This window comes from Misgurnus anguillicaudatus, chromosome 4, assembly GCF_027580225.2.
Source record: "Misgurnus anguillicaudatus chromosome 4, ASM2758022v2, whole genome shotgun sequence".
Lineage (NCBI taxonomy): Eukaryota > Metazoa > Chordata > Actinopteri > Cypriniformes > Cobitidae > Misgurnus > Misgurnus anguillicaudatus.
Genome location: NC_073340.2, coordinates 10,628,542 through 10,656,227, shown reverse-complemented (window position 1 = coordinate 10,656,227; position 27,686 = coordinate 10,628,542). Strand labels below are relative to the sequence as shown.

The following is a 27,686-nucleotide window of genomic DNA, read 5'->3' as shown; positions in this document are numbered from 1 at the left end:
TCCACTGTGGTGTTTTGTTAATGAAAGATCAGAATTCATAAAAGTAGTTAATGTAAAATACATGTTTCGTTGTTTAGATTGGGTTACTACAACTTTGGTAAAACCTTCAATGATGACCGAATCGGTATATCTATAGATACATATATAAGGTTAATACAAAGAGCAAATACTGTAGAGAAAAATAAGTATTCACAATACTAAGAATAAGGAAATGGAAATCTACAAAACCATAAAAATCCTAAAATGATGTTGTGAGGTTGTAAAACGTCTCTTTTAACATGTGTGGGGTTTACTGACTATATCTAAATGAACAACATTATAGATTCTCTCCTCCGTTCCGGTACATTTACACTGAAGTAGTTACGATTATATCAGTTGAACTTTACGATGGATCCACCGTCTTCAGTTCCTCAACATCTGTTACCTGTTTATAGAGACAGTATTATCACATTTAAGTAATGAAGTATTTATTATTTATTTTTAGTTTAAAAAATCACTACTACAGCGCATGTGCATCTTAATAAATTTTAATGTCATGGAAAAGTTAATTTATTTCAGTATTTCAACTTAAATTGTGGAACTTGCGTATTAAATAAATTCAATGCACACAGAGTGAAGTACTTTAAGTCTTTTTTTTATTGTGATGATTTTGGCTATGGAGGACTGGGAGTGCAAATAAATAAATAAATACATGTACAAAGAAATGTGTAAAACAAACATAAACATATAAATACAAAAATAAATATGCAAAGAAAGATAAAAAATCAAACGAGTATTGCAACTTTTATTTCTTTATTTTGTTTTAAAATATTTTGACACATTAATTTATATATTTTTATTTATTATTTTATTAATTTCTACATTTATGTTTTTATTTATGTATTTATGTTTACATTTAATATTTTTACATTTATTTATTTCTACATTTGTTTATTTTCACATTTGTTTATTTCTACAAGTATTTATTTTCACACATATTTATTTTTACATTTCTGTGTCTAATATGTAATGAGGAGGGGGGGAAACAATCCAACCGTCTTCATTGACTTTGTATTACATGAGGCTGCCTCCTTGTCATTTCTTGCGTATAACAAAAAGCAGAATAATGCCTAAAAACTCCTGTGAGACAGGGTGTCCAGTTAACAAGCTAAAAAAAACAGAAATACGTTTTTATAAGCTGTCGACCCCAAAAAACGAGCGTTTAATGACACAAAAGTGGATCGCCGAGTACGTTTCCCTCCAGTGAGCGTAGTTCTAATAATAGTAATAATAATTTCACAAAGTAAGACATGATGCTAGATCGACATTTGTTGGTCCTGGATCAACGTTTTAATCAAAGATACCCATAACTCAAACCATAGTGTCAAATTATAGTTTGAGAAGAATTTTTTAAAAGCCCCTTATCCAATACTAAATCTATCATACACCCTAATCCAATCCTGCAATCTGACTGGTTAATAGGGCTGTCACGATTAAATAATTGTCTCATCGCGATTGTTTGACCTCATCGCGATGATTTCAGATCACCGCAATGATTGCACATCTCTCTAAAAAACACAAGGGAGAGCTGCAGCGCCTGTATAAACGACAGTATCAGACTACTTTAAAATATGTGTTATGTGTATTAATATTTACTGCCTTGCAAAATATTTAATTTTAATAAACACAACAATATGTGAAAATTATTTCATTAACAAAGAAAAGAATGTATAAGAATTAAAAGTCAAAGCAATAAAACAGGCAATTAATTGTCATGATCGTCACAAACTATTAATGAATTAACTGTCAGCCAAATTTCATAATCATGACTGCCCTACTACTGGTTAATGAACATGTTGATCCAGGATTTGTGCAACAACAAAACACAAGTTCCACAATTTGAGTTGAATTACTGAAATAAATGAACTTTTCCATGACAAAATTTATTGAGATGCACCAAAAAAAGGTATTTGCAACAAAAAAAAAAAAACATACCTTGTCTTGAAGTTCTGTTTCTTCTTTATGTAAAGCCTCCGTTTCTTCTACGGTGTTCTGCTGTGCTGTTTTCTTTAGAAACTCAATCTCCCTACATGTGACAGGACACACAAAATACACGGATTGAAACATCAGTTTAATATTCCATCAAATTTGTATATCTTTGTATATCAATATCTGATGCCTATAGTAATGATGTGAAGGTGAAGACACCTCTTCAAAGAATGCTTATCGCCCAGTAAGTAATTTTGCGTTTGAAAAATGACGTCAAATAGCCGTCCAAACACAGCCCAGACGTCACTTATTTTGGCTGGGCTCTTCAAAGTGTGAAATCCAGAGACATGAGCAACAAAGGCATTTAACCCTTTATGCAGGTACTGCAGACCCGGCACCAGGATGGCATAAATGGGGAGGGGGCATTTTAATTCCTTGGGGGGGCTCCACTACCTTTTCATTTATTTTATTGCCTGTATGGGAGGTATACACATTCAACTTTACCTATTAAATCACCTAACAATGCCAAATTGTCCCTCCCCCAACCTATGTATGGATCAACTTGTCTGAATAAAACTTGTATATGGATTAACTGATTCTCGCCATGAATATAGTTGAAATATGCTGGAATGGTGTAAAGAAATAAAGGAAGAAGAAATCTAGCAATCTTAATAAGCCTTTTAATCATAAAGGAACTTTGTTATCTCAGTTACCTAATGTCAAATTATTTCATTATATTGTCGCTGAGTTGGCTAGTAGGCTAGTTCGTTTTTAATTTGCGCACTGAAGCTATTTGCTTGCGATTAGGTAGTTGCAGTCATTGGATAAATTCAGTTTCAGTATAAATTATTAACAGAATCGTTATATCAAAGTATATGACCGAATTTAGCTCTCCAATTTAATTTATGTCTGATAGAAAAACTGGGGGGGGGCACAAATTCTTTCGGGGGGAGGCCTACGGTACTGTGTTTAAAATGACTTACCGTGTACTTAAACATAGTATGCATACTGACACAGTGTGCTTTACGAGTTTGCTATATAATAGTATAAATTCACTTAAAGGTTTAGGGTCACTTAACTGTAATCATTCTTATGACGAATGCATAAAATGGATCGATTTGTTTTAAATACAAAAATATAATTGTGTCCACATATTAATTTTGTTCATTACAAAACTAAAATATAAAAAAAAAAAATTTGAAATGGACTTGGACCAAATTGGACAAACAGCCAATAAGAGCCCAGAATTTTTCTCCTTTTGCTGATATTCTTTAATAAGACGTTTGGCTTTGCTGTATTTTCGCTCCAGAGCCTGATACTGAGCCTGTGTTTCTTTCAGGTGCTCGTCCACAGCCTGGCACAGACTCTGAGCCTCCATCCAGTATCCCTCCAGCTTCTCCATGCGCTCCCGGTTCTCTTGCATGTTACGCTCCATCTGGGCCTTCTCCACACGCCAGCGCTGCTTCTCCTGTTCAGCATGATTCAACTTCACACATAGAAACAAACAAAGACAATTACATTCTCACATTTTTGTCATACAATAATTAAGTGAGATTATTTGTATATATTATTATCATTTTTTTAATCTGTTTGGTGGGAAAAAAGTCATTCTACCTTCCGCTTGAGCTGCTGGATCTCAGCCTGAGTCACAGCATGTTTAATCTGCAACTGTGTTGAAAGATGAACACAAGTTAGACAATACAACTACATATAGGTGGAAGCAGGGCATTTTTTGATCGCATTTGTTAAACGCATAAGTTAAACTTTACTGCACGAATCTAAGAACCATATCTTACCTCTTTATATTTATGAGTAAGTTTCTCAGGGTCCACTTCCACAGGTGACAACATGTCCTCATTCTCGGCCAGGTCAAACACCTCTATGGCACTTGGGTATGTGGGGCTCATCTCATCCTCTTCATCAGTGCCGTAATCACCACCCTAAAAAACAGAAGACTCTTAACCTTAACAAATACTAAATCTAATGAAAAAATGTCAGTCCTGGATACTGACTGCACAAAAGTCATGTTAATTTCTTTATTGAGCTTATATTTATCATTGTGCAGCGCCAGTACCGGATCATTTTTGTTACAAAGCAAAATTCTAATATTGTTAAAGGTGCTCTAAGCGAATCTGTGTGACGTCACTTTTTGTTGATGTTTAAACTGTTTTCAAACAAACGGAGCGTAGCTAACTCCTCCCCCTCCCTTATGTGTTTTCATGAACGCGCCTAACCCACACCCCCAAATCCTTCTTGTCGTTTATTGGCTGGAACACTTTGTTTTGTTTCGTGGTGCTAGGTTTGGCCACTGTGTTGTTATTGCCGTTTGTGGAGCCTGGAGCTGTCTACTGGAGCTGTCTACAGAGATCGCGTTTTTTTACAGTTTGATCAGCGGTCAGGTAGCAAGCAGATAGTGAGGAGATGTTTGCTGTATGTAACAAAAAATGTTTTATGGTCTAAAACACGTGAATTCGCTTAGAGCACCTTTAAGACTAAATAAGATTAAAGGGTACTTGGTATTTTGTATGTTCTGTAAAGCAATTATTTTAAAAACAGCTTTAATGGGCGCCTATTATGTCTTTTTTTACAAGATGTAATATATGTCTGTAAAGTTTCAGCCCAAATTTCCCTACAGATTATTTATTACAGCATGTACAAAATGCACCTATTTGGGTGGGAGCCAAAGCAATTTGTTTTGGTATGTACCTTTAAATGCAAATGAGCTTCAGCTCTTCACCCCTTACCAGAAGAGACATTGATGGCCCTTTAGTTAAAATAGATCTGATTCATGTGAATACAGTCTGAGACAACACTATTGAGATATGGCAGACAGTGTACCACCCACTGAGGGTGGAATCTATGGTGATGCAAGACTGTCAGTCTTTGGCTGTGGGCAGGGCTTTATCAGTGTGACATCACATTGATAAGAAAAAAAATAGCATGTCGAATGAGTCTGCTTTGGTTTAGTGGGAATTTAAAAAAAAGTAGTGGGTGGATTGTTTCATTGTAGGATGGTTGTGTTCACACACTGCGTAAACAAATGTATGTCCAAACACCTTGTAAAAGTGAATTTGGCACAAAAGATTTATCCAAAAGAGACCTGAAACAATTCGATCAGACACGGCCCCACGTATCTACGTAACTGTGAGGAAATATTGGAATAATGCCGCCAAAATACGTAAAGAAAGAAGGTGTGGTTTCAGTTATTGCTGTATTGTTGCTGCACCCCCATGTCGTGAAGATGCTGTGTGTTTCTTTGCTAATGCAAAAATATTACATTTTTCCTTCCATGAGTTATGGCCTCGATCTTTTTAAAATTTAACTTGTGATAAAAGTGCACATTTCCACCTCTTATATCTTAAATGTACAAAATAACAAACTCAGCAGAGTCAATTTTGAGAAAAATCGATATAGGATTTTTGAGGTTTTAAAAGCAAAGTCACCACATCCATACCGTAAAATCACTGGTAAAACTATATTTAGCATAATACAATACTATAGGAAAATATATATGTTCAACTTCAATATGTTTACTTTCTTTTATTGTTGGTTTTACATTAAGACAGACTGCTTTAAGGTCTACTGTAATGCAAGGATCTAATATAATGTTACACATCAGATATTTTTTGTTAACCAAAAACAGTCAACCAAACATTCTCTTAAAACATAACAGATTATATCTGCGTGATTTCTTGTCAAAACAGATATTTTTAAAACTGTAATTCTGTGTATATATCAGCATTCTCGTGAAATCCGTGTCCAGCATCAGAATTAAAAAAAAACTTGAAGCCAACTTTTTTTTGCACATATAAGATTAAGTTCTGAACTTAATATAACCATTTTTTTAGAGGATTTAAAAAATATTTCCTATAGAATTATTTACATTTTTTAGACTATCATTATAAAAAATGATCATTACAGCAACACGAAATTACATTAATTATATGCATTTACAAACTCATGTTTCGGTAAAGAGAACTAAAAAGTTGTCTAGGTACTATGACGAACAAAATTTCAACTTTTATCTGTAAAGAAAAAATAAGAACTGCTCACAGACAATTATAACCCCTCCAACATTTTTTTTAAATGACAATTTTTCTTGGACACATTTATATTCCTTATATTGTCTCTATATATACCAATGATCACCAAATACCACATGTTTCTTTACTGTAAATGTTTATAGTATAACATGCACTGAAGCTTTTTATTTTTTATATTTTATTTTTTATATTAACCAAAATCATGGACACGTTGCGGTAATGAAAATTTCCCCCTTAAATGTGGAAAAAACAACAAAATTGGTTTGTATGATATCATTTGAAATCATGTGCAAAAAAGTACATGAAATATGTTTATAACTGTATGCTTCTTATTTTGATACTCTTACTTTGCATTTATTTTTTTATCAAAATGTTTCATGACACCTGATAAGTCTAATTTCGCGAGAATCACCCCTGTGTGCATGCTTCAGATCTCTCAGTCAGCACAATGAAGATAGTTTACATGTCTTATCTCTCTTAATAACTCTTTTAACATCAAGCAAATCCTGCACTTTTTCTAATTCCTTCATGTTTTAAAACCAAAACCAGAATGTTACACGCATGTGGATGGACACATCTTTGTATTAGATAAAGCATTTAGGACAGTACACCTCTCAGAAAACATACAAATAAAGATTGTTTTAAATTTTTAAAGACTATTTAGAGCATTGAGAACGCTAGACGAGGGCTTAATGTTCTTATTTTTATGAAAACCTCAATTTCGACGAAAATGTACATTTATCCTTTCTTTTGCATCTAGCTAAAAATTAGCCGGTCCGCACTGCGACTCATTTTGCCAGCATGGGTCACATATAAATGTCAACATGACCGGACAGAGAAGAGCAATAATAATGTACAGTATGTAAAAAAATTATGTTTTCTTTAAATCTTCAACCATATAAGCACATTGTATTGCGATATGACTCATTTAAAATGTATGCTTACGCACCTCTTCTTCATCCCCCATGTAGTTATTGTATCGTTGTTCCATCATCTCTCTCTGCCAACGCTCCTGTTCAAGGGTTTGCTGGATGAGTTGAGCCACTTCACTCTGCTCTCCTGGTTTCTCTCTGCCAATTATAAACCTGAAAACAGGAATATTTATCATTCTTATTTAAAAAGAGACATTTAATTGTTTATCATTTCATTTCTGCCCTATTATGTTGGTGCAGCTGTTTGATGTTAGTAACATAGCATCTCTATATTAGTTTATCACAAAAATGTTCGGTAACGCTTTAGATTACAGCCCGTAAAGTACTGCGTAAGTACAGCAAACCCACAGCGCATGCCTCTGCAATTAGAGTACACCCATGAAGCACGTACGTGTAACCATAAGGGAACAATTTACAATATTTGGGGAACAAAGCGGTAACAACCAGGAAAGGTGCAAGTGATATATTCAGTAAGTATTTTAGATTACTAAACAACAAAACTTGAAATTCAGTTAATGTGTTTATGCTATTTATTAGTACGATACAATTTATTTAGAATTTTCAATAAAGGTTACTTACCTTAAGAAAGAAAAAGAGTACAGGAATGTGTTGGGTCATCAAGCAAAATTAAAAATAGGCAAGGCAACTATGGTGAAAACAAAGCAAGCAAAACTAGAACTACACTCTTAGAACTAATGTGTTAAAAACATCACATTAGTGTTGATTCTGGGACGACACACTAAATGCGTTGTCGCAGAATCCACCTATCTCTGTGTTATTATGGAAACAACAAATTTTTACCCCCTTGTTTCACGTAGTTACAGAGTAAATACAACATCTGCGGGCTGTAAATTAAAGTGGCACTTGTTACCCCCTTGTTTCACGTAGTTAAAGGCGCTCTAAGCGAATTGATGCGTTTTAGACCATAAAACATTTTTTGTTACATACAGCAAACATCTTCTCACTATCTGCTTGCTGCCTGTCCGCTGATCAAACTGTAAAAAACGCGATCTCTGTAGACAGCTCAGGCTCGACAAACGGCAATATCAACATAGTGGCCAAACCTAGCACAACAAAACATAACAAAGTGTTCCAGCCAATAAACGACAAGAAGGATTTGGGGGTGGGGGTTGGGCGCGTTCATGAAAGCACGGACGGGAGAGGGAGGGGGAGGCCTTAGCTACGCTCCGTTTGTTTGAAAACAGTTCAAACATCAACAGGAAGTGACGTTGCACATTATTCGCTTAGAGAGCCTTTAAAGAGTAAATACAACATCTGCGGGCTGTAAATTAAAGTGGCAATTGTTACCCCCTTGTTTCACGTAGTTAAAGAGTAAATACAACATCTACAGGCTGTAAATTAAAGTGGCACTTGTTACCCCTTTGTTTCCAAAATATTATAAATTGTTCCCTTAAAATTACATGTATGTACTTTAGAAGTACACTATAATTACAGAAATGTATGCTGTAAATTCGCTGTACTTACGCAGTACTTTACTGCATATATTATTTGTATTTTTCCTGGTTGTTACACCTTTATTTCCCAAATATTATAAATTGTTCCCTTATAATTACACGTACATACTTCATAAGTAAACTATAATAACAGAAACATACACTGTAAATTCACTGTACTTACCCAGTACTTTCCGGGCTGTAATCTAAAGCGTTAGTCTCAGACCTTTAGAATGAATTTTTCCTTTCTTTGATACGGTGCCTTTAAGTCCTATTACGTACAGTAAATGCCCACTTTACATTTACTTTAATGAGATTTGCTGTAGTTACTCATTGGCTGTGGGTTTGCCAAATATAACTGGTGGTTTAATTGTGATTTAGAGATTTCTGTCTTTCCCCATTCAAGTAGATAGGACTTTAGGCATGACTGAAATAACTGCCCGGAGGCGAAGTAAACATGGTCGCCTAGGGCAATATTGTACTGATGTACTATTATTTCTTTGCTTTTGATAAGGCTCTCATAAATCCCTCTTTGTCTTTCCTCTGTATTTATCCCTCCTCTATTTCATTCCTCTTGTCTGATCCTACGCTGTGCGTGTCTGGTCCACACAGTGTGTCTGTATTCAAATAGCCTCTCCTTGTTCTGCTTCCCCCCTAAAAAACAATCGTCTGTCATAATACGATCTAGTATTCTTCCCCTCTAAATACAAGCTTTGTAACACATCATAATTACAGCTGTCACACTTAACTCAATTTGCTGAATGATGAATGCATGAGGAAAAAGAGCGGGGAACCCAACCGCTACATGTGTGCAAGCGTGCATATTAAATTTCTTATGAAGCCATTTGAAAAGATATTGTTTTTCCTTATCTAAACTTTATTCCTTAAAGGAATAGTTCACAGCCCATATATTACTCACCCTTAAGTGATCCTAGGTGTATATGGCTTTCTTTTTTCAGCCAAACACAGTCAGAGTTATATTAAAGGAGGCACATTTCACAAGACTTTTAAGATGTCAGATAAATCTTTGGTGCCCCTAGAGTACATATGTGAAGTTTTAGCTCAAAATATCATATAGATAATTTATTCTAAAATGTTAAAATTGCCACTTTGTAGGTGTGAGCAAAATGTGTCATTTTTGGGTGTGCAAATTTTAAGTGCAAATGAGCTGATCTCTGCACTGACACACAATGGCAGTGCCATGGTTGGATAGTGCAAATTAAGGGGCGGTATTATCCCCTTCTGACATCACAAGGAGATACAGATTTCAATTACTTATTTTTTCACATGCTTGCAGAGAAATGTTTACCAAAACTAAGTTACTGGGTTAATCTTTTTCACATTTTTTTAGGTTGATATAACCTAAATTATAGCACTTATACATGAAAAGGTCAGATTTTTATGATATGTCCCCTTAAAATAATATAATTTTTAGCCTTATAATGGCATTGGATAGTGCCCCATTTTAAAGCCCCAAAAAGCTCATTCATCTATCAAAAGATAATCCATACAGTTATTAAAATGTCTTGGTGAAGTGATGTTTTTTGCAATGCAGGGTCGGAGGAGGTCAACCTTCCACCTCACCTCAAGTCTCATGTGAACACACGTATGGCAACCATAGTTTAAAATGCCTGAAATATAAATATTTTATTTCCTTACAAAAACCCATTGCATCACCTGAAGAGATTTAATAACGATATGGATTTGTTTTTTAATGGATGGGGCGCTTTGAGGAGCTTTAAAAATGGGGCACTATCCAATGCTATTATAAAGCTGAAAAGATATGATTTAAAGGGGACACATCATAAAAATCTGACTTTTTCCATGTTTAAGTGCTATAATTGGGTCTCTATCAACCTAGAATATGTGATAAAGATCAACCCAGTAACTTAGGCTATGTCCACACGAAGGCGGTGCATTCCCTATCCGAATATTTTTTTCCTTGCTCTAAAAAAATAATCCGTAAACACGAAACCACTGAAACCGACTGAAAGCGGTGTAGTATATATGCCGGACCAGTATGGGGCGCTGTAATTCTACCACAGATATACCCCAGACAGCAGACGACTCTGGGCCGGATCCGCTCCGGATCTGTGCCGAAGTCAACAGCTCTGGCGCTGATCCGGTGCGGATTCAGCCCAGAGTCGTCTGCTGTCTGGGACACTATACACGGAGAAGAAGACTTTGAGCATGCGCATAACCAACGTATGGTGTTGTCCATTATCGCTTGTTGGTCACCACAATTGCACAGAAGCAATAGATTTTGCTGTAATAAAGCTAGTAGGCTTTAGTAGCTTCTGTAGCACAAACACAATCACGTAGTCCGCCGTTATTGTTGTTTCTGTTACGTGTGACGCTTCCGACACGTGACGTGATGACGTTTTCGTTTCACAAAATATACGGATTGGCTGTACAGACGAAACCGCAAGGGTGTCGGTTTCAGATTTATCCACTTTAGGACCCGGTTTCAAAAAAATAGCGGATTCAGTCTCCCAAAAGGCCGGATCCGTGTGGATGAAACGCCAATACGATAACAAATTTATATGTATACAGTGATACGCGTCTCCGTGTGGACAGCCCTTTAGTTTTGGTAAACCATTCTCTACAAGCATGTGAAAAAATAGGTCACTGAAATTTGGCTCCCCTTGTGATGTCAGAAGGGGATAATAACGCCCCTTAATCTGCACTATCCAACCACGACACGTCATTTAGTGCAGAGATCAGCTCATTTCCATTTCATAGGACACACCCAAATAGGGCACATTTTTTCTCACACCTACAAAGTGGCAATTTTAACATGCTATAATAAATTATCTATATGATATTTTGAGCTAAAAGTTCACATACGTACTCTAGGAAAACCAAAGATTTTTTTGACATCTTAAAAAAGTCTTGTGAAATGTCCCCTTTAATATTTAATAATAATAAGAAAGTCATATACACCTAGAATGGCTTGAGGGTGAGTAAAGCATGGGCTGATTTAGATTTTTAGTAGAAATAAACTATACAGCTACAATCAAAGTTGCATCTGAAATAAGACACAAGTGTAAGTCACTGTGCAGCCTGGCCTGTTTTCACACAACGCCTAAAGTGCAAAAGCAATGGTGCTCAAAATAAAGGTGTAAAAATAAAGCTGTAATGGGGCGGAGTCAGAAGTAAAGCCTTTAATTACTTTAGTGTTTATTGCTGCCTTCAGGGAAACTCGTACCAGTTCAGAAGTTATAATTATGAGGTGATGCACATTCAAGAGATTTTGGCTTGGATGGAAATTTTTATATTTCCATTTCTAACAAACACAACTAAGATATACTGGTGCTTTGAAAAGAACAAATGACGAACGGTATTGAAGTAAAAGTGGAGTGAAAGTGACGTATTTGCCATTGTATGGTAACCCATACCCCTGTACTTGGAATGTAGCTAATGTAAAGTCGATGATATAACAAGTTTTGGAAATGGGACTTAAATGAAACTAAACTACAAATAAAGCAACTTGTGGTTTTTATCCATTTAAGGTTACCTGACAGTGCCAGATGTGTTTCTTAAAACCGAGGCAGCAAAACTTTGTGTTACACCGACCAGGCTTGTTCCATCTACCTCCACGATCAAATCATTCACCTGAATCCTGCGTGAAACAGAGGAGAACCAGACTGAATAATGAGATTCAGTCATCAAATCAAAAGATAAGCCTGTGTGTGTGATTTTTACCTGCCATCCCGATGAGCCGCCCCTCCCTCTGTGACAGTCTTTACAAATATACCAAGCTTCTCCAGACCCATGTCAGCTCCAGCACCCATCCCAATAATGCTGATACCCAAACCTTCATTGTCTGTTGAAAGTCAACACAAGATGGATGCAAACTTTAACACAACGACATAGAGCGTCTCCAAAACTAAACACTTTGGGTCACAGTTTGGGCTACAGCTAAATATGTATGAATGGCATTGAATTCAAATATGTGATGCTAAATACTCCATTTTTGTTGTCACTTTTCAGTAAACATTAATGTAGATTAAACACTGCCATGCTCCTGTTAGTCTTATTGATCCTTAAATATTGGGATTCCCCCTATTGCCATGCATCATTCATTCATAAGTCTTCCCACCATCCTCCCAACTTTATATTTCAAACCTTTTTCCAGTTCAGCGGGGAACAGGTCCAGCCTTTCCACACGTTTCTCCAGCTCATATTCAGCAGAAGCGGCCATGGGATCCACATCATCGTTCCTTCTATCATAGTCCTCATTGGAGTAAGTTGTGTAAACCTTAAATGTTGAAGAGCACATGTTGAGCATCTTCTCCTCTTCATGAACAAACATTTATGGTTATAGAAGATCAGCATGATATTGTTTGTGTTGATAATGTAAAAATGTTTTTTATCACTTTTCATCGGGCCACCTTCTGTATCCACCACTAACCATGTTTTATTTGCTTTCCTAAAGTCGAATGCACTAAAAACCATAAACCAGTTTTTAGCTAACACAATGTAATGTGATTTAAAGCAGCCCTCGGGTTACCAGAAGAACACTCGACTGCTTTTGGCACGATGCATTGAATGTGGTGCTAACTCTGTTGAAAGGCAAGCTGTGTGGGCAGAGCAGGTGAACCCACATTAAATCTGCTCTTGTGGCTTCAATGTAAGTTTTATATAATCTTTTTTAATGTGAGCACAGCAGGGCACATTTTCAAAGCTGCCATAAGCGGCTATTTAAGACGTCTTGCTGATTTGCCCTCTGCAAAAACGCGCCCTCCAAAGACATGTCAGCAAACCCAATGTCAACAAACCCAAATACACAAAATGACTGATGTGCCTCGAGGATTTTGATCGGTTAACATCTGCACTCTGAATACTTATCACAATAATAAAAAAATTGGTAACACTTTACTTGAAGGGGTGTTCATTCAAGATGACATGACACATTCATAATCATGACATGACATGTGCTATGAACATGAAGGAGATTTTATGCATGTTTATGACAACTGTTATTAAGTGTCATTCGTTCAATTATGTCATTTTTAATGCAAAGATGACATTGTTTGAGATGTCTTTATTATGACAACTTGACATAAACCAATACATCATAACTTGTCATGACAGCTTGACATTATCAAGACAATATAACTGACCACTTTTTACCAGTGATACAAATTTGTCATTAAAATGTTATTAAGTGTTAATACTCGGTCATATAGTTTTATAACTGCGTCATTAATATTTTTCTTGACCTCAACTACAGTGATACAAATATAATTTATCATTAAAAAGTCATTAAGTGTTAATACTCTGTTAAATAGTTTTATAACAGCGTCATGAATATTTTTCTTGACCTCGACTACAGTGGTACAAATATAATTTGTCATTAAAATGCCATTAAGTGTTAATACTCTGTCATATAGTTTTATAACAGCATCATGAATATTTTTCTTGACCTCGACTACAGTGGTACAAATATAATTTATCATTAAAATGTCATTAAGTGTTACTACTCTGTCAAATAGTTTTATAACAGCGTCATGAATATTTTTCTTGACCTCAACTACAGTGGTACAAATATAATTTGTCATTAAAATGCCATTAAGTGTTAATACTCTGTCAAATAGTTTTATAATAGAATAATAAATATTTTTCAGTTCATAATGGGGTTTTTTAAGTTTCTGCCATTTGTTTAACAAATAAAATCAATAATTTAATAATAATAATAATAACAATTAAAATTGATAAAATTATATTTTATTGCATTTGAAGACCGATTCACCCAAAATTAAATGAAAACAGTACAATAATGGGTTAAGCCATGCAGCGCTGTGTCCGTATCGCTGCAAAGTTAATTACATTAAATTAAATTGATTCAATGTTTTGTTAGTTTTTGGCTTTTTTTATGTATTGTGCACATACATAAAGTTAAATATAATACTTTTCGTGTCTGTTACATTTTTGTTATTTAAGGTATTTGAAATTATTTGATAGTATATTAACACTTAATGATATTTAAATTAGATTTTAATGTAATGTTAATCCATAAAGTTAGGTAGTGTCTTAAGTTTGATAGTTATTCTGCTATGTCATGTTTATGACAGATTTATGACAAGTTATAATGCATTGGTTTATGTCAAGTTGTCATAACAAAGAAAATTCAAACAAAATGTCATCTTTGCATTAAAAATGACATAATTAAACAAATGACACTTAATGACAGTTGTCATAAAATCTCCTTTATGTTCATGACACGTCATGTCATGATTATGAAGGTGTCATGTCAGTCTTATAAACACCCCTTCAAGTAAAGTGTTACCTGAATACAAATACAGGATAACCCTACCTCTTCCGTCACGCGTCATAATAGTGTCACGCTTCATAATAACTAACTGACCGGTGGGGTTAAATATGGAAACCAAAACTTATGTATCACCTGCAATAATGAATGCGAAATTGCCCAGTTTGTCAGTGAACTATGGCCTTGTGTAGTAAATGCCGCTCCATCTGAAAGCAGGGTTAGGTTAGGGTTAGGGTGCAGATCTGTACTTCACATGTGCACATTTATCTCTCTCTCTCTCTCTTCTATTTCTCTTGTCTTTCTTTGCTTTTAACTCCAGTAATGGTGCTGACAGCTGAAAGGATCTGTCATGTCTTTTAGACTTGTCTCCATGGTAACCTTTTATGCTTTCCACACTTTCATCTGACACCTTCTTAAACAAAAGCCTGTTCTAAATGTATCAATTCTGTAAATGTGCAATCCTCTACATGACCACAGCATGTAAAGTACTTTCATGTACTGTACTTCCTGTACTATGATCCTTTCATGATCTAATTTGTATTCGGGTTGTTGATAATTCAGGGTGTTGTGATCCAAACTCCAAACTGTCACATATCATAAAGTAAAAATGAAACATCTCTTCTTGTAATGTTTTTGAAGTCAAAATTCATATAATAAGGGAGAATCTTTCACAGAGAATGAAATCCCAAGAACCCTTACAAAATTGTAGTTAGTTAAGACCAAGAACATGGCTACTACAAAATAACCATGGTTTTGTGACAGCCACTGTTAAACCATAGTAGTAAAATAGTGATTTTGCAAATAGTAATCAATATGCCAAAAACATGGTTAGGCCTACTACAAAAAAAGGAAAGCTTAGTAAAAATCCAACCAGTTGAGTCCCACCCTACATTTTTTCTCATTAAAAATCTTGATTGACTCAGAAATTAGAGGTAAACATCTTGTTTTTGTTGACTTTAATGTGCCATTTTAGAACAATACATAGGCAGTCTTATGTCTAAAACACCAGAAAACTAAATCAATCCCACCTGCACACTTCTTCCCCATTAGAAAAACACCCCATGATGCATCACATAACCCACCTAAGACCAGACACATGATTTAGTATGGATGGGTTTTTCTGTTTTGCCCGGTGGACACAAACACGGGATTGGGGGGGGGTCTCCAGTTGAGTAGGTCACATCTTAAAACAGATGGTCAGGAACAGTCATCCTCTGACCAAACTCTCCAACCTTCAATAGTCTATAAGGATAAGTCTTAGTTGTTAGGTATGAAGGTATTAAAGGTATAAGGAATGACATAAAATAATTACTAAAATTCCTGATCTCCTTACTCATTTACATATATACAGTATATATATATCCAACACATTCTCACTTCCCAAGCCTTCAGCGTCAGTATGAAGACGCGAAGGGTGCCCCTATGCGTCACTATATCGACGAAATGGGAACTCCGTTGCTTTCATGCTAATCCCTCAGCGTCGGATATAAACGAAAGGGAATCCCGGAAGGTGATGCCATCACGTTATGCGATGATCGGCAGGATCATGCCGCTTCTGGACGAAAACTACTCAATTTTTTTCCAATTTTTAAACCAATTGTCGCTTGGGGTTGGGGTTAGACTTGGGGTTTGGATGTCAGTCTGTTTATACTTTTTGTCTTCAGATTTTTAAGCCACTGTTGCTTGGGGTTAGGGTTAGAGTTCGGGTTTGGGTTAGGATGTCTGTATTGGTTTATTCTTTTTGTCTTCTGATTTTTAAACCATTGTCGTTTGGGGTTAGGGTTAGAGTTGGGTTTGGGTTAGGATGTAATTTTATGTAACAGAAAGTCGTTCTAACCAACCCCAAGCGACAATGGTAAAAAATTTGGAACAAAAATTTAGTTGTTACCGTCCAGAAGCGGCATGATCCTGCCGATCGGCGCATAATGTGATGGCATCACCTTCCGGGATTCCCTTTCGTCTATATCCGACGCTGAGGGATTAGCATGAAAGCAACGGAGTTCCCATTTCATCGATATAGTGACGCATAGGGGCACCCTTCGCATCTTCATACTGACGCTGAAGCCGTTTGAACATGCTTCAGATTTTGAAGCCTTAGGGAGTGAGAATCTCCCAAGGGTTTTTCCTCCTAGGACTTTTTTCTCCCGGCTAAAAAAAGTCGGGGGTTTTTCTCCTAGGGGATTTTTGAAGCCGGGGAGTCAGCATTCATTGGCTTAACTTAGCACGCTCTTCTATACGTTACATTAGTAATACGCTCGCTTATAATGTTGATTCATAGCCGCAGCAAATTCTGCTGCTTATGCTTTCTGTATTATGTTATGCTATCTGTCGATTTTTCTGTGTTTTTCCTTGCTTTTATTAATGTAAATCTGCTTGGAAACAATTACCAATTGTAAAAAGCGCTATATAAATAAAATTGAATTGTCTCAAAATACACCACAGATCTTTCACTATACGATGTTGAACATGCAGCCATTTGGGGCTGCAATGAATAACCACTTTAAAATGAAAGCTTTGAATGTTTCGTATGTGTGAATTAGTGTTAATGGCTAAAAATGAGTCCCCTGATATAGTTTAGAGGTCCTCATACAGTACTGTTCAAGCCAAGATTAAATAACTTCAACAAAAAGTTTTAAACAATGTTAATGTTAAATGTTGCATACCCCCTGTGGCAATGTATAATTTTTTTATTACTTGCAAAGTACCAATTTCATATTTGCACTACTGGACCGTTTCATACACTACTGGACTGTCTATTTATGTACTCTGTTCATTTGCACTACCGGACTACTTGTATTATTTCACTACAGTTTAGTTAAATTTAATATGTACATATCCATTGTAAATTTCTGTATATTATGTTCATAGTACACACCCACAGTAAATGATTTCCATACTATTAATCCTGCACCAATGCAAATGCTGATATCCTGCACTTTTTATACTGCTTTTGCACTTCTGGTTAGATCTAAACTGCATTTCGTTGCCTTGTACTTGTGTAATGACAATAAAGTTAAATCTAATCTAATCTAATAATAATATGTATGGCATAGTTTGAAAATGACACTGATATAGCCAACAAAACTTAGAGAAAAATATGTAAAATATAGTATATTACATGCAGATAAAGCAATGCAGCATCCTGCTGAGCCTTAAATGGTGTAAAACTATGTAGCGATTTCATCCTGATGCACTGGGAGTTCAAATATGATTAATATGCACTTTTTATAAATAAACCTCAATCCGCTCTCATTATATATGATGAAAACGGCACATGCATGATCAAACGCTGGTTTGACTTGTAAATGCAGCCGTTCTCAGGTTAGCGGAGTGTAAAGTAGGACAGATCCACCTTGCTGTGAGTACAGCCGACCTTCCCCGACTGTCTCACAGCAGCTGAGGTGTGTGTGGTGCTTCCCATCCGTCTCACTCTCAGACAGTTGTGCTGTCTGTCTGCTCCTGATATTTCTGTCAACTGTCTGCAGTGATAACTCAAGACTCTCTTCTTTCCCGTTGTCATCCAAAACACAATAAACATCACTGACTGACAGAGACAGAGAGAGATGTCAGAGACGGTGAAAGACAAATGAAATGCAAGAATCACACGTTTACAAGCAAATCTTGCAAAACCTGGCATTTATACCTTTTAAGCTCAACATCAATAAATTATTTAAAGGTCACGTTCTTCCTGATACCATTTTTTAAACCCTAGTTAGTGTGTAATGTTGCTATAATAGCATAAATAAAATGATAAAGTTCAAAGTTCACTGCCAGGCAATGTATTTTCTTCAATAGAATTCCTCTTTAAAAGCCTACAACGAACGGCCGGTTTGGACTACAGCCCTCTATTTCCTGCTGTTAGACGTCAGTAAAACAGTTCGTTTACTAAACTCCGCCCACAGGAATACGTCAGTCACCAGCTTTGGCTCAAACGGCTCTGCTAAGCTAAGCTGCTATCGAATCACAGCACACTAAACAAACTACACAATCAAAAATCGATACGTATTTCTGAAGGAGGGACTTCACATAACATGGAAGACATCAGCCTGTTTTGAGGACAGTGAAAACAGCGCTATACAGATAAGTAAATTGTGTGAAAATATATTCTATATTCTAAATATATACTATAAACACAATCAAAGCTTCAAAATCACAGACAGAACGGGAGCTTTAAATTTATAAAAAAGATAAAACATTTTTATTAAAGGGGCCATGGCACAAGACTTTTTAAAATGTTAAATAAATCTTTGGTATCATGAGTGCATATGTGAAATTTTTGCTCAAAATATCATATAAATAATTTATTATAACATGTTAAAATTGCCACTTTGTATAGGTGTGAGCAAAAATATGCCGTTTTGGGTGTGTCCTGCTAAATGCAAATGAGCTGATCTCTGTACTAAATGGCAGTGCCGTGGTTTTATAGTGCAGATTGAGGGACAGTATTATCCCCTTCTGACATCACAAGAGGAGCCAAATTTCAATGACCTATTTTTTCACATGCTTGCAGAGAATAGTTAACCAAAACTAAGTTACGGGGTTGATCACATTTTCTAGGTTGATAAAAGCAATGGGGACCCAATTATAGCACTATAGTCAGATTTTCATGATATGTCCCCTTTAAAGTAAAGAATTAACACCCTAGTAGTACTATCTATTGTGTTGAATGTATTTGTAGTGATTTAAATTATTATTTATAAATTATTTAAATATCACATTCATAAATATAGGTATTGCGCTTAATTGCTATGAAAATACTGTCACAATATAACCCAATTTTTGTTATGCAAAATACAATTACTTAATTTGTTGCTTTTAAATTTGAGAAGAAATATGATCAAGATGTTACTTCACCTACTACAAAATGTTTAAATGGTGTTGTAAAAAAAAAACGGTTTTACACATCTGGTAATGACAACACCAAAAAAATAGATCATAATGAAGGATCTGGCAACAGATGCTATACACACTAATTAGTGCCTTCATATGTTCAAATGTGATATATGCCATGACGTTGTGTATGTGTGTCTGAGAGAGAGAAAGACCGGAACAGAGAGTTAATGAAAAAACGATGGAAGTTTCTATTTGGCCCCCAAACGCCTCGCAAGGGGCACTGTCTGTTACAAGGACAATACCACTATTTATAAGCACTGCCAGTGCCAAACCACTGAGAGAGACGGAGAGAGAGAGAGAGGGGAAAATGCAAACAGAGAAAGAGAAAAAAGGAATAAAACTCAAAAGTTAGAAATAAACATAAAAGAAAATCGATAAGAATAGCAGATGAACTCAATGGGAATGTCAAAAAATGAATATAGGTTGATGAAGGACAGAGAGAAAGAAAACTGAGCAACTGAAAGAGGAGCAGTGAGAAGAAAACAAGAACAAAGTGGATAGTGTGAGATCTTCCTCTTAGGTCAGCTCTCCAGTCTAAAAAGAGAGAGAGAACGATAGAGAGAGGTTTAATAAAGACCCAACACCCCGGCCAACACAACAGGCCTTGTGTTTGACTGAGAGCTGTTAAATTCATTTAGAGAGAAACACTGTCCCAAATTCTGTCCACGAATGAGAATGAATGTAAAATAGCCACAGAAAGAGAGAGAGAGAGAGAGATAATGACACGGCCACTTACTGACCAACACAAAGGCAGTGGTAACTTGGCCGAGACTGAATGCTGTGTCTGCTCAGTCTGCAGCCTCTCTATGATCTCACATATCAGCCAGAAACGCACACATACACACCATACAAACACTCCAGATTAGGAACAGCTGACATTTTGGCAGACACTTTAATCCAAAGCAACTTAAAGTGCATTCAGGGTATATTTTTAATCTACAGGGTATATGTTTGCTGCCTGGTATTTGAACCTGTGGGCCAGATGAAATAGCAACTACGTTTTAAGGGTGTTTTTAGACGTGGAGATCAATTGCTTTGTTCCGAAACCAGGGGTTTAATGGCTACAATGTTGCAATTTCATATTAGTTCGGATTGCATTCACAAGGCAATATTTCTAAACTAACCAGGCTTTGTTAATACAAGTCACGTGCGAGTAAACTCTCCTTTAATTGGTCAGAGTGCATCTGTTTATTTTCCGTGATTCTGCTCAAAATTGTCCTTCAGGATTGACAGACAGCAGCTTTGCGGGATTATTGTGTGTTTTTTTTTGGTAACCGCTCCAGAGTTCATTTGCAATCGGCTGAGACCACCATCATTCAGGTGGTCTATGAGTGGTTGTTTTGGTGCAGATCCAAACGCAATTGCCGTTTTCACATATGCCTTAATGAACCGAACCGAGGGAGATAACGCACCAGGTTAAAATAAATACTCCCAGTGCAACTGACTGAGAATAACATGCTAACACAATTGTAAACACACAGTGCTAAGGCATTAGCAGTAAATCCTATTTTAACATTGTGGAATGAAGCAAGAAAAATCTGAGTACTTGATGCTTCTCATGAGCAAGGTGGAAAGGCGGGAAATGCTTTTGTCTGAGAGTTTCATACTGTTAGACTTAAAGGCGGAGTCCACGATGTTTGAAAGCCAATGTTGAATCACCTAAACAAACACGCCCCTACCCCAATAGAATCTGGACCTTCTGTTGATAGACCCGCCCCACACACACGTAACCCGGCAAGGATGACGGTTATTAGACACGCTCCTTACTGCTGATTGGCTATAAGTGTGTTTTGGTAGTCGGCCCGTCTCCTTTTCCAAAGCGTTTTTCAAACATCGTGGACTCCGCCTTTAACTGTAATTTCTACAGTTAATTACCACAAAATGCCAGTAAAATACCATCATTTTCTTTACCAGTTCAGTACACTGTAAAAAATTTCTGTAGAAATTACAGTATTACTTGGTATTACTGGCAACTAGCTGCCAGTAACTTACTGTAGATTTTACATTTATGTTATTTACTAGCAACAGTTTGTTCAAAGTTAAATAAACATGAAACATTTTTAGACTTTATCTTCTACAGTAAGGTACTGGCAACCAGCTGCAAAATTACAGCAAATTTTTTACAGTGTACTGTAATATGCATTGCATTATGGGTATACTGTAAAAAATTAGCTGTAATTATGCAGCTGGTTGCCAGTAACTTACTGTAGAAGATAAAGCCTGAAAATGTTTCATGTTCATTTAACTTTGAACAAACTGTTGCTAGTAAATAACATAAATGTAAAATCTACAGTAAGTTACTGGCAGCTAGTTGCCAGTAATACCTATAATACCTATTTTTTACAGTGTACTAACATTTAATTTACAGTGATTTACTGTATGTTTTGAATTTGCAGTAGAGTGCTGTAAAACAACAGCAGTAGGGCTACTGTAGTTGAATAAAACAGTGTTATAAAAGAATATAAAATGGAAAAATAAAATATATCTATGAAATGAAAATTATTTTATTTGTTGTCCTTTTAGCAGTGAAGCTACTTGGGGAGTGTTGCGAGTAACTTTTATTAAGTGACTCTGTGGCACTGTGGTAGTGTTACAGACCTACGACATGGGCGACCTGGGTTAGATTCCCCTTCAAGACACTACATTTTTTTAAAACTAGGTTACAGTAAGGGTATGAACTGTAAAATGGAACTGCGGTAAAGGCATCATACTGTAAAAACATGTACAGTTACGGAACTCTAATGGGGCAGTTACAGTATTACGTTGCCAGTGAGTTACCGCATATATACAATAAAAAGTCTAACAGTGAGTATTTATTGTCCATAGTAAGACAGTAAGATTGCTATATTCACAACACTATGCAAATATAGTGTGATTTTCCGCATCTATGGTTTAAAAACAAAAAAATATATGTCACTGCTAGGGTTCTCCCAGTGAAACTCAGTCATTTTACACCACATTCTCCTTTTTTTGGTAAAGAGCATTTTATTGGACATGAGGTAAATGTCAGTTAAAGTTACATAAAGCTACAGCTGATGTTACAAGTCGACGTTTGAAGAAAAAAGAATATAGATATAACAACATGCTGATGATACATGCGAATCATAAACAGGTCAGACACAGTCCCTGCATATAAATTCACATACTGTGACAATACCAACTGAATTCGATTAATCATCGATTACCTTATCGACCATTAACACAATGGGGTGGTTTCCTGACAGGTTTTAGATTAATCCAGGATTAGGTCCCTGCTGTAAAAACACAACATATGCTGGTCTTGCTGGTATGCTGTTAAAATCGTACACTTGGTAAATTTCAATAGTAGGAGACTATTTTCGGGCAGATCGTAATATCATTGCGCCTGCTGCAGCCATATTACGGCAAGCAAAGTCATTACGCTAGAATGAGAGTATAGTTCCTAGCCATATCGGCCTAGAAAATCTCAACTTTTTATTCTCTGTCAGTCTTAGTACACAATGTATCTACAGAAGAGTCAAGTTTTAAATAGGACAAATATCGAAACTCTTTGGTCTTTTTTGAGCGTGATGCTAATGGTCTAATCAGATTCAATGGATTATGCTAAGCTATGCTAAAAGTGGTACAGCCAGACCCGGAGATCAGCGGAATGGAATATATATATTTGGCCATTTTTGCCTTTTACTTAAAAGTGATTAAAGCTGACATAACACAAGACGTTTTTGCCAATCTAATGTTAATCTTGCTTATATATAGAGTAGTATTTCATCATTCATATGTCCAAAGAGTCAGATTCATAAAAAAAAACAGCCTTTCCGATTTTTGGCGTAAAAGGTCAAACTCTTGAAGGCGTGCGGTAGCCGGAGCTGAAGAGTTACGAGTATGCGCAGCTTTTTAACCAGCCTTTTATTATAAATATGATCCAGAATCGCATACTAAGTCAGTAATGGACGAACAGCTACAATAGCAGCAGCGATTACAGCAGGACGTCTCTATCAGGTAATTAATCCTTGCTTGTTTATCCGCTATTTTAATAAAAAAGCAACATAATCCAGTTTTTAACTGCATTTGCCTGTTTTAAAAGGTGTAAATGTTGTAAATGCAGTACAAAGTTTACATTACATGCACAAATGCGCGATTGCAAACAAAACAGGTGAGATTTTGATTTACTTAGGCCTGTGGTTGTGACTCCTAAACGGGGTCTTTTTAAAGTTTTGACCGCTCCAATAGTTGTAAAAAAGTGGAAAATCCGGCGTCAAACTGAGCCTTGTTTGTAAAGCAGTCCTCTCCGAAATACAGCCAGGGAACAAACAAACTCATTCGCCATTACGTTGCTGTCCGGGAACAACGAACTGCATCCACTGTTGTCTTACGACAGGGAAAGCTAAATAAGGTTTTCTTCTCCTTACATCCAAAAACACACTTCTTTTGTCGAACTATCTTGCTAAAACAAAGTTGTCGCGTGCTGTGCAGTGATACCGGTGACTTTTACTCAACGGAGCAATGCTAATGCGCATTTGCGCTCTCACTTGACGTGCAGGGCAGGCATGCTTTTCGGGGGGTAAAGGCCCATAAAAGGAATATGGGGTCAATCAGTCGTAACGGATACCCCCATTTGAAAAAAACTTGTAGGAAAAAGGAGGCGTGAGTTTGGCTTAGAAATACTCAACTGCTTTTTCGACACTTTGCTTATGTTTAGCATGACGACTACAACTCTTAAACTGTGTTAATAAGTCAGAATGCATGAAATAGCATTAAACCTCCCCTTTAAGGAAAAGACAGTAAAGTACAGGGAGGAGAGAGGGGTATGGGATCGGCAAAAGTCCACGAGCTAGGAATCGAACTCGGGTAGCCGAAAGTGCGAAAGCACCACATGTCGGAGCGCTGCCCACTACACCATCGGCTCCGACTTCACATGCATTTTAGTCTGGGACTAAAATAAGCCTAAAATAAACCACCCCAATATGTTCTACATAATAATTTTGGGTACAGTATGCATATGTTCCAGACATACTATATCCACCATGTTTTCATTTTCAAGTGACCTGTTTGTTTTTTACTCTGGTGTTGTCCATGAGGAAAACATATATTGCTACCTTTATCACTTAGTACACTTTAAAAAAGCTGCTAGACTTTTTACATTCGGAGGCTCTTTCCCATGGCTTCATAGGATAGAAAAATATGTCTATCCAAAACATATTGAGAAATCTCGGCAGGAGCTGTAAACCATCTGGGAACTTCTCACTCAGCTAGTTTTTTTTTGCATAATGAACTGAATGCATGCTTTTGACTATACTATATTATAAAAAGTACATATAATAGTAAAAACAGTAAAAATAAATGTGCTTAAAAGGTTCTTCACAGCCATGCAACATTTTTGGTTCCTCAAACCATTCATTCAAAGGTTCTTAATAGAATTGTTTCTTATACGTTTTGAAAATCTAAAAAATCTTTTTCACTACAAAGAAACTTTTGTTAAACAGAAAGATTCTTCAGATGTTAAAAATTCAGCCAGAAATGGTTCTTCTATAGCATCGCAAAATCGTGTGTAGATGATTCTGGAAGCAGTGACTGTCTATGTGAGGTATACTTGTTACCTCAGCAGCTGATGTCAGGTCTGGATTTGTCCTGGTTTGTCACACTTAATCGAAGAGAGGGAGGAAAACATGCTTGGATGCTAAGACGAACTGGCAGTTTGGATTATTGTATAAGCCGTTGTATTTAACTCATTTAGTCGTACCATCACAGTTGCAGTGTTGTAAAATGTATGAAGCTCATTCACTTACTCACACCAACACACACAACCATAAAAACCTTAAAACAAACAAAGCATAAAATAGACCTGAAAATAGTTTTAATTTAAATACTGATAAATTAAGAAATGATTAGGTCTCAAATAAAATTCTCAGATTATACTGAAACATCAGGATTCGCATAAAATCCTGTGTGTGCTCCTAACATACTAAATACTAAGATATTTCTTAATTTATTTTGCAACAGATCTCACCTTAATGGGTGAACAACTGAATTTAATCTTCCTGCTTGGGGGCGGCTCCTCCTCCACAGGTAATCCAGGAACCTCAGAGCAGCTTGACTCTGGCTCATATGTCTCCTCTTCGTCCTCCTCATCCTCGATCTGACTACCACCAGAGTCTTCCCCCACTGCGCTGTAGGCACTGATATCCACCAAATCAGCCGTAGAGTAATCCTCCTTCACAGTGCCATCATCATCATCATCCTTCTTACAGACTCCCACTGATGGACGTTCATGTCCTACAAGAGCATCCTCTGCCTTTCTAGTGTCTGCGATCCCAGCGTCTCTCTTCAGCAGCACCTCTCCATTGGAAGCAATGTCTCCATTTTCCAAAGATGTACAGACACCAGCTGTAACAAGAGTACCTTTGGCCTTCGTGGCAGTGACTTCTTCTGTCTTATCAAGGGGTTTGGACTCAATGGCACTGGATTCATTTATCTCACTATCCTTTGAGGACTCTTTGTGCACAGGTTTGATACTGTCCTGATCCTCAGAGGCTCCGTTGAGGCTGTTTAAACTCCCATCTTGTTCCACCTGGTGCTGTTGGTTAACCTCATCCTCCCTGTTTGACCCCAGAGGAAACGTGCGTACCCGTTTAGTGATGACCTTTGAGTTGAGCGAACCGACCCGGCCGGTGACCCCGCGCAGAGGGAGCGGAGGTGTGTTGGACAGCCGGTGCAGGTTGTTGCGTAACTCCGCGGCCCGCTCGAACACCGCGCTGAGCTGGCTGACGGTAGGAGACACGGCCTCGCTGGTGCCGCCAATCGCGTCCAGGCTATCCAACGACTCCGTGCTGCCGTTAAAGCGAGCCACCACATCTAAACGCGACGCGTCGTGCAGTCCACCGGCGCGTTCCTTCTTTAGTAACACCCGAGTGGAAGCCGCTTGGCTTTCCAGATTCTGTTGCTCGAAGATCTTCCTCGTCTCCTGCAGCTTGGAGTACCGGGGCGACGCGTCCGTTTTGTTATCAAAACGGTTGACGCGCTCGGAGACGCTGGATCCCAGTTTAAGGAGCGCGCTGTGGTCCACGTTCTCGTTCAGACTGCCAGCACGAGGGAGGCTGAGACGCACACATTTACCGTCGCCGTTCGCCCTCTGCGGCTCTTCGGCCTCGGTGGGTGAGGATGCGCCCATCTGCATGAACATGTTCTTGATGCGGTGCACGTTTGAGCCGTACGTGCGACCGCGACTGGTGGGCTTCGGCTTGCCATCCCGAGCGTCGCCATTATTTAAAATATCAGTCGCCGGCTTCAACGCCTGAATCCCTGCCGCTTCGTACGCGTTGCGGTGTGGAGAGGGGCTGCGGAGCGCGGTGGTGCTCGCTGGCTTAGAGGAGGATGAGGATTCGGTCTTCATCATGGTCTGTTAGGCTTCTCCGAGGCTGTGCAATAACAGCATCACTGTGTCGTTGACCCCAGCACCTCCTATGCAATGAACATACCTTTCGGTTTGCAATTAACTGGCAACGAATAAAAATGATTAATAATGCGCCCTAGAAAATGCAGAAGAGAATAGCGATCGAATGGCCATGAAGGCTTGTGGAGTCTCCATCAGCATCATGGCAGCTGCAGCGCATCATCTGTCCACGGCATCCTCGCGCGCGGTCTGTGAAAATGCCGATAAATCACGGACGCATTCGTGAAAGAGAAACTAGAACAGCAGTGCGCCCTGGATTTTCACGACAGATTGTGCGTCTATAATCCGCGTCATTTTGATCTCTTGATTTTCTCAGCTGCAGATTTCTGTCGTTGGCAGTGATGCTGCAGCAGCATCAGCGCGGTAGAGATACAGGGTCATAGAGCGCGTCTCATTTCGCACCATCTCAACACATTGATTTTTATGAGGGCACGCAGTATTGCCACAGTCAGTGCAATTATTAAAAATATAAAAATGATTTATGCATAATACATGTATACCATCAAATAATAACGCTGTATAGATTAGGTACACATCTCATCAATTTAAACAAGAACCCCCTATATATTTGACACGAGCATAGACTGTAAAATGGACACGAGGTATGTCCAAAATATCAATAAAATACAAATTCCTTTCAAAGCAAACTGGTAATGAACCAATAATTGCTTTATGGTGAAACACAACTATTGT

The 27,686-nt window shown here is 37.3% G+C and overlaps 1 protein-coding gene across 1 annotated transcript; it reads right to left on the bottom strand.

Moving 5' to 3' along the window:
• Positions 1 to 12: 12 nt before the first annotated feature.
• ppp1r9bb (protein phosphatase 1, regulatory subunit 9Bb) lies at positions 13 to 27,421 on the bottom strand. Its single transcript, XM_055175327.2, has 10 exons — positions 25,551 to 27,421; positions 12,526 to 12,658; positions 12,103 to 12,223; positions 11,915 to 12,019; positions 6,961 to 7,096; positions 3,765 to 3,908; positions 3,583 to 3,636; positions 3,225 to 3,454; positions 1,975 to 2,065; positions 13 to 424 (listed from the first exon to the last, which is right to left on the bottom strand). The coding sequence occupies exons 1-10, from the start codon at positions 26,934 to 26,936 to the stop codon at positions 383 to 385; spliced, it is 2,442 nt and encodes an 813-aa protein (XP_055031302.2). The 5' UTR covers positions 26,937 to 27,421; the 3' UTR covers positions 13 to 382.
• Between the last annotated feature and the right edge of the window lie 265 nt (positions 27,422 to 27,686).

Bases quoted from the DNA above. Each gene is read 5' to 3' on its own strand.
- ppp1r9bb (XM_055175327.2), bottom strand. From the start codon at position 26,936: ATGATGAAGACCGAATCCTCATCCTCCTCTAAGCCAGCGAGCACCACC. The intron at 12,020-12,102 runs GTAAAAATCACA...TGTTTCACGCAG, and splicing joins GCGGCTCATCGGGATGGCAG to GATTCAGGTGAATGATTTGA. The intron at 2,066-3,224 runs GGAGAAAAATTC...TGTCACATGTAG, and splicing joins ATTAAAGAATATCAGCAAAA to GGAGATTGAGTTTCTAAAGA.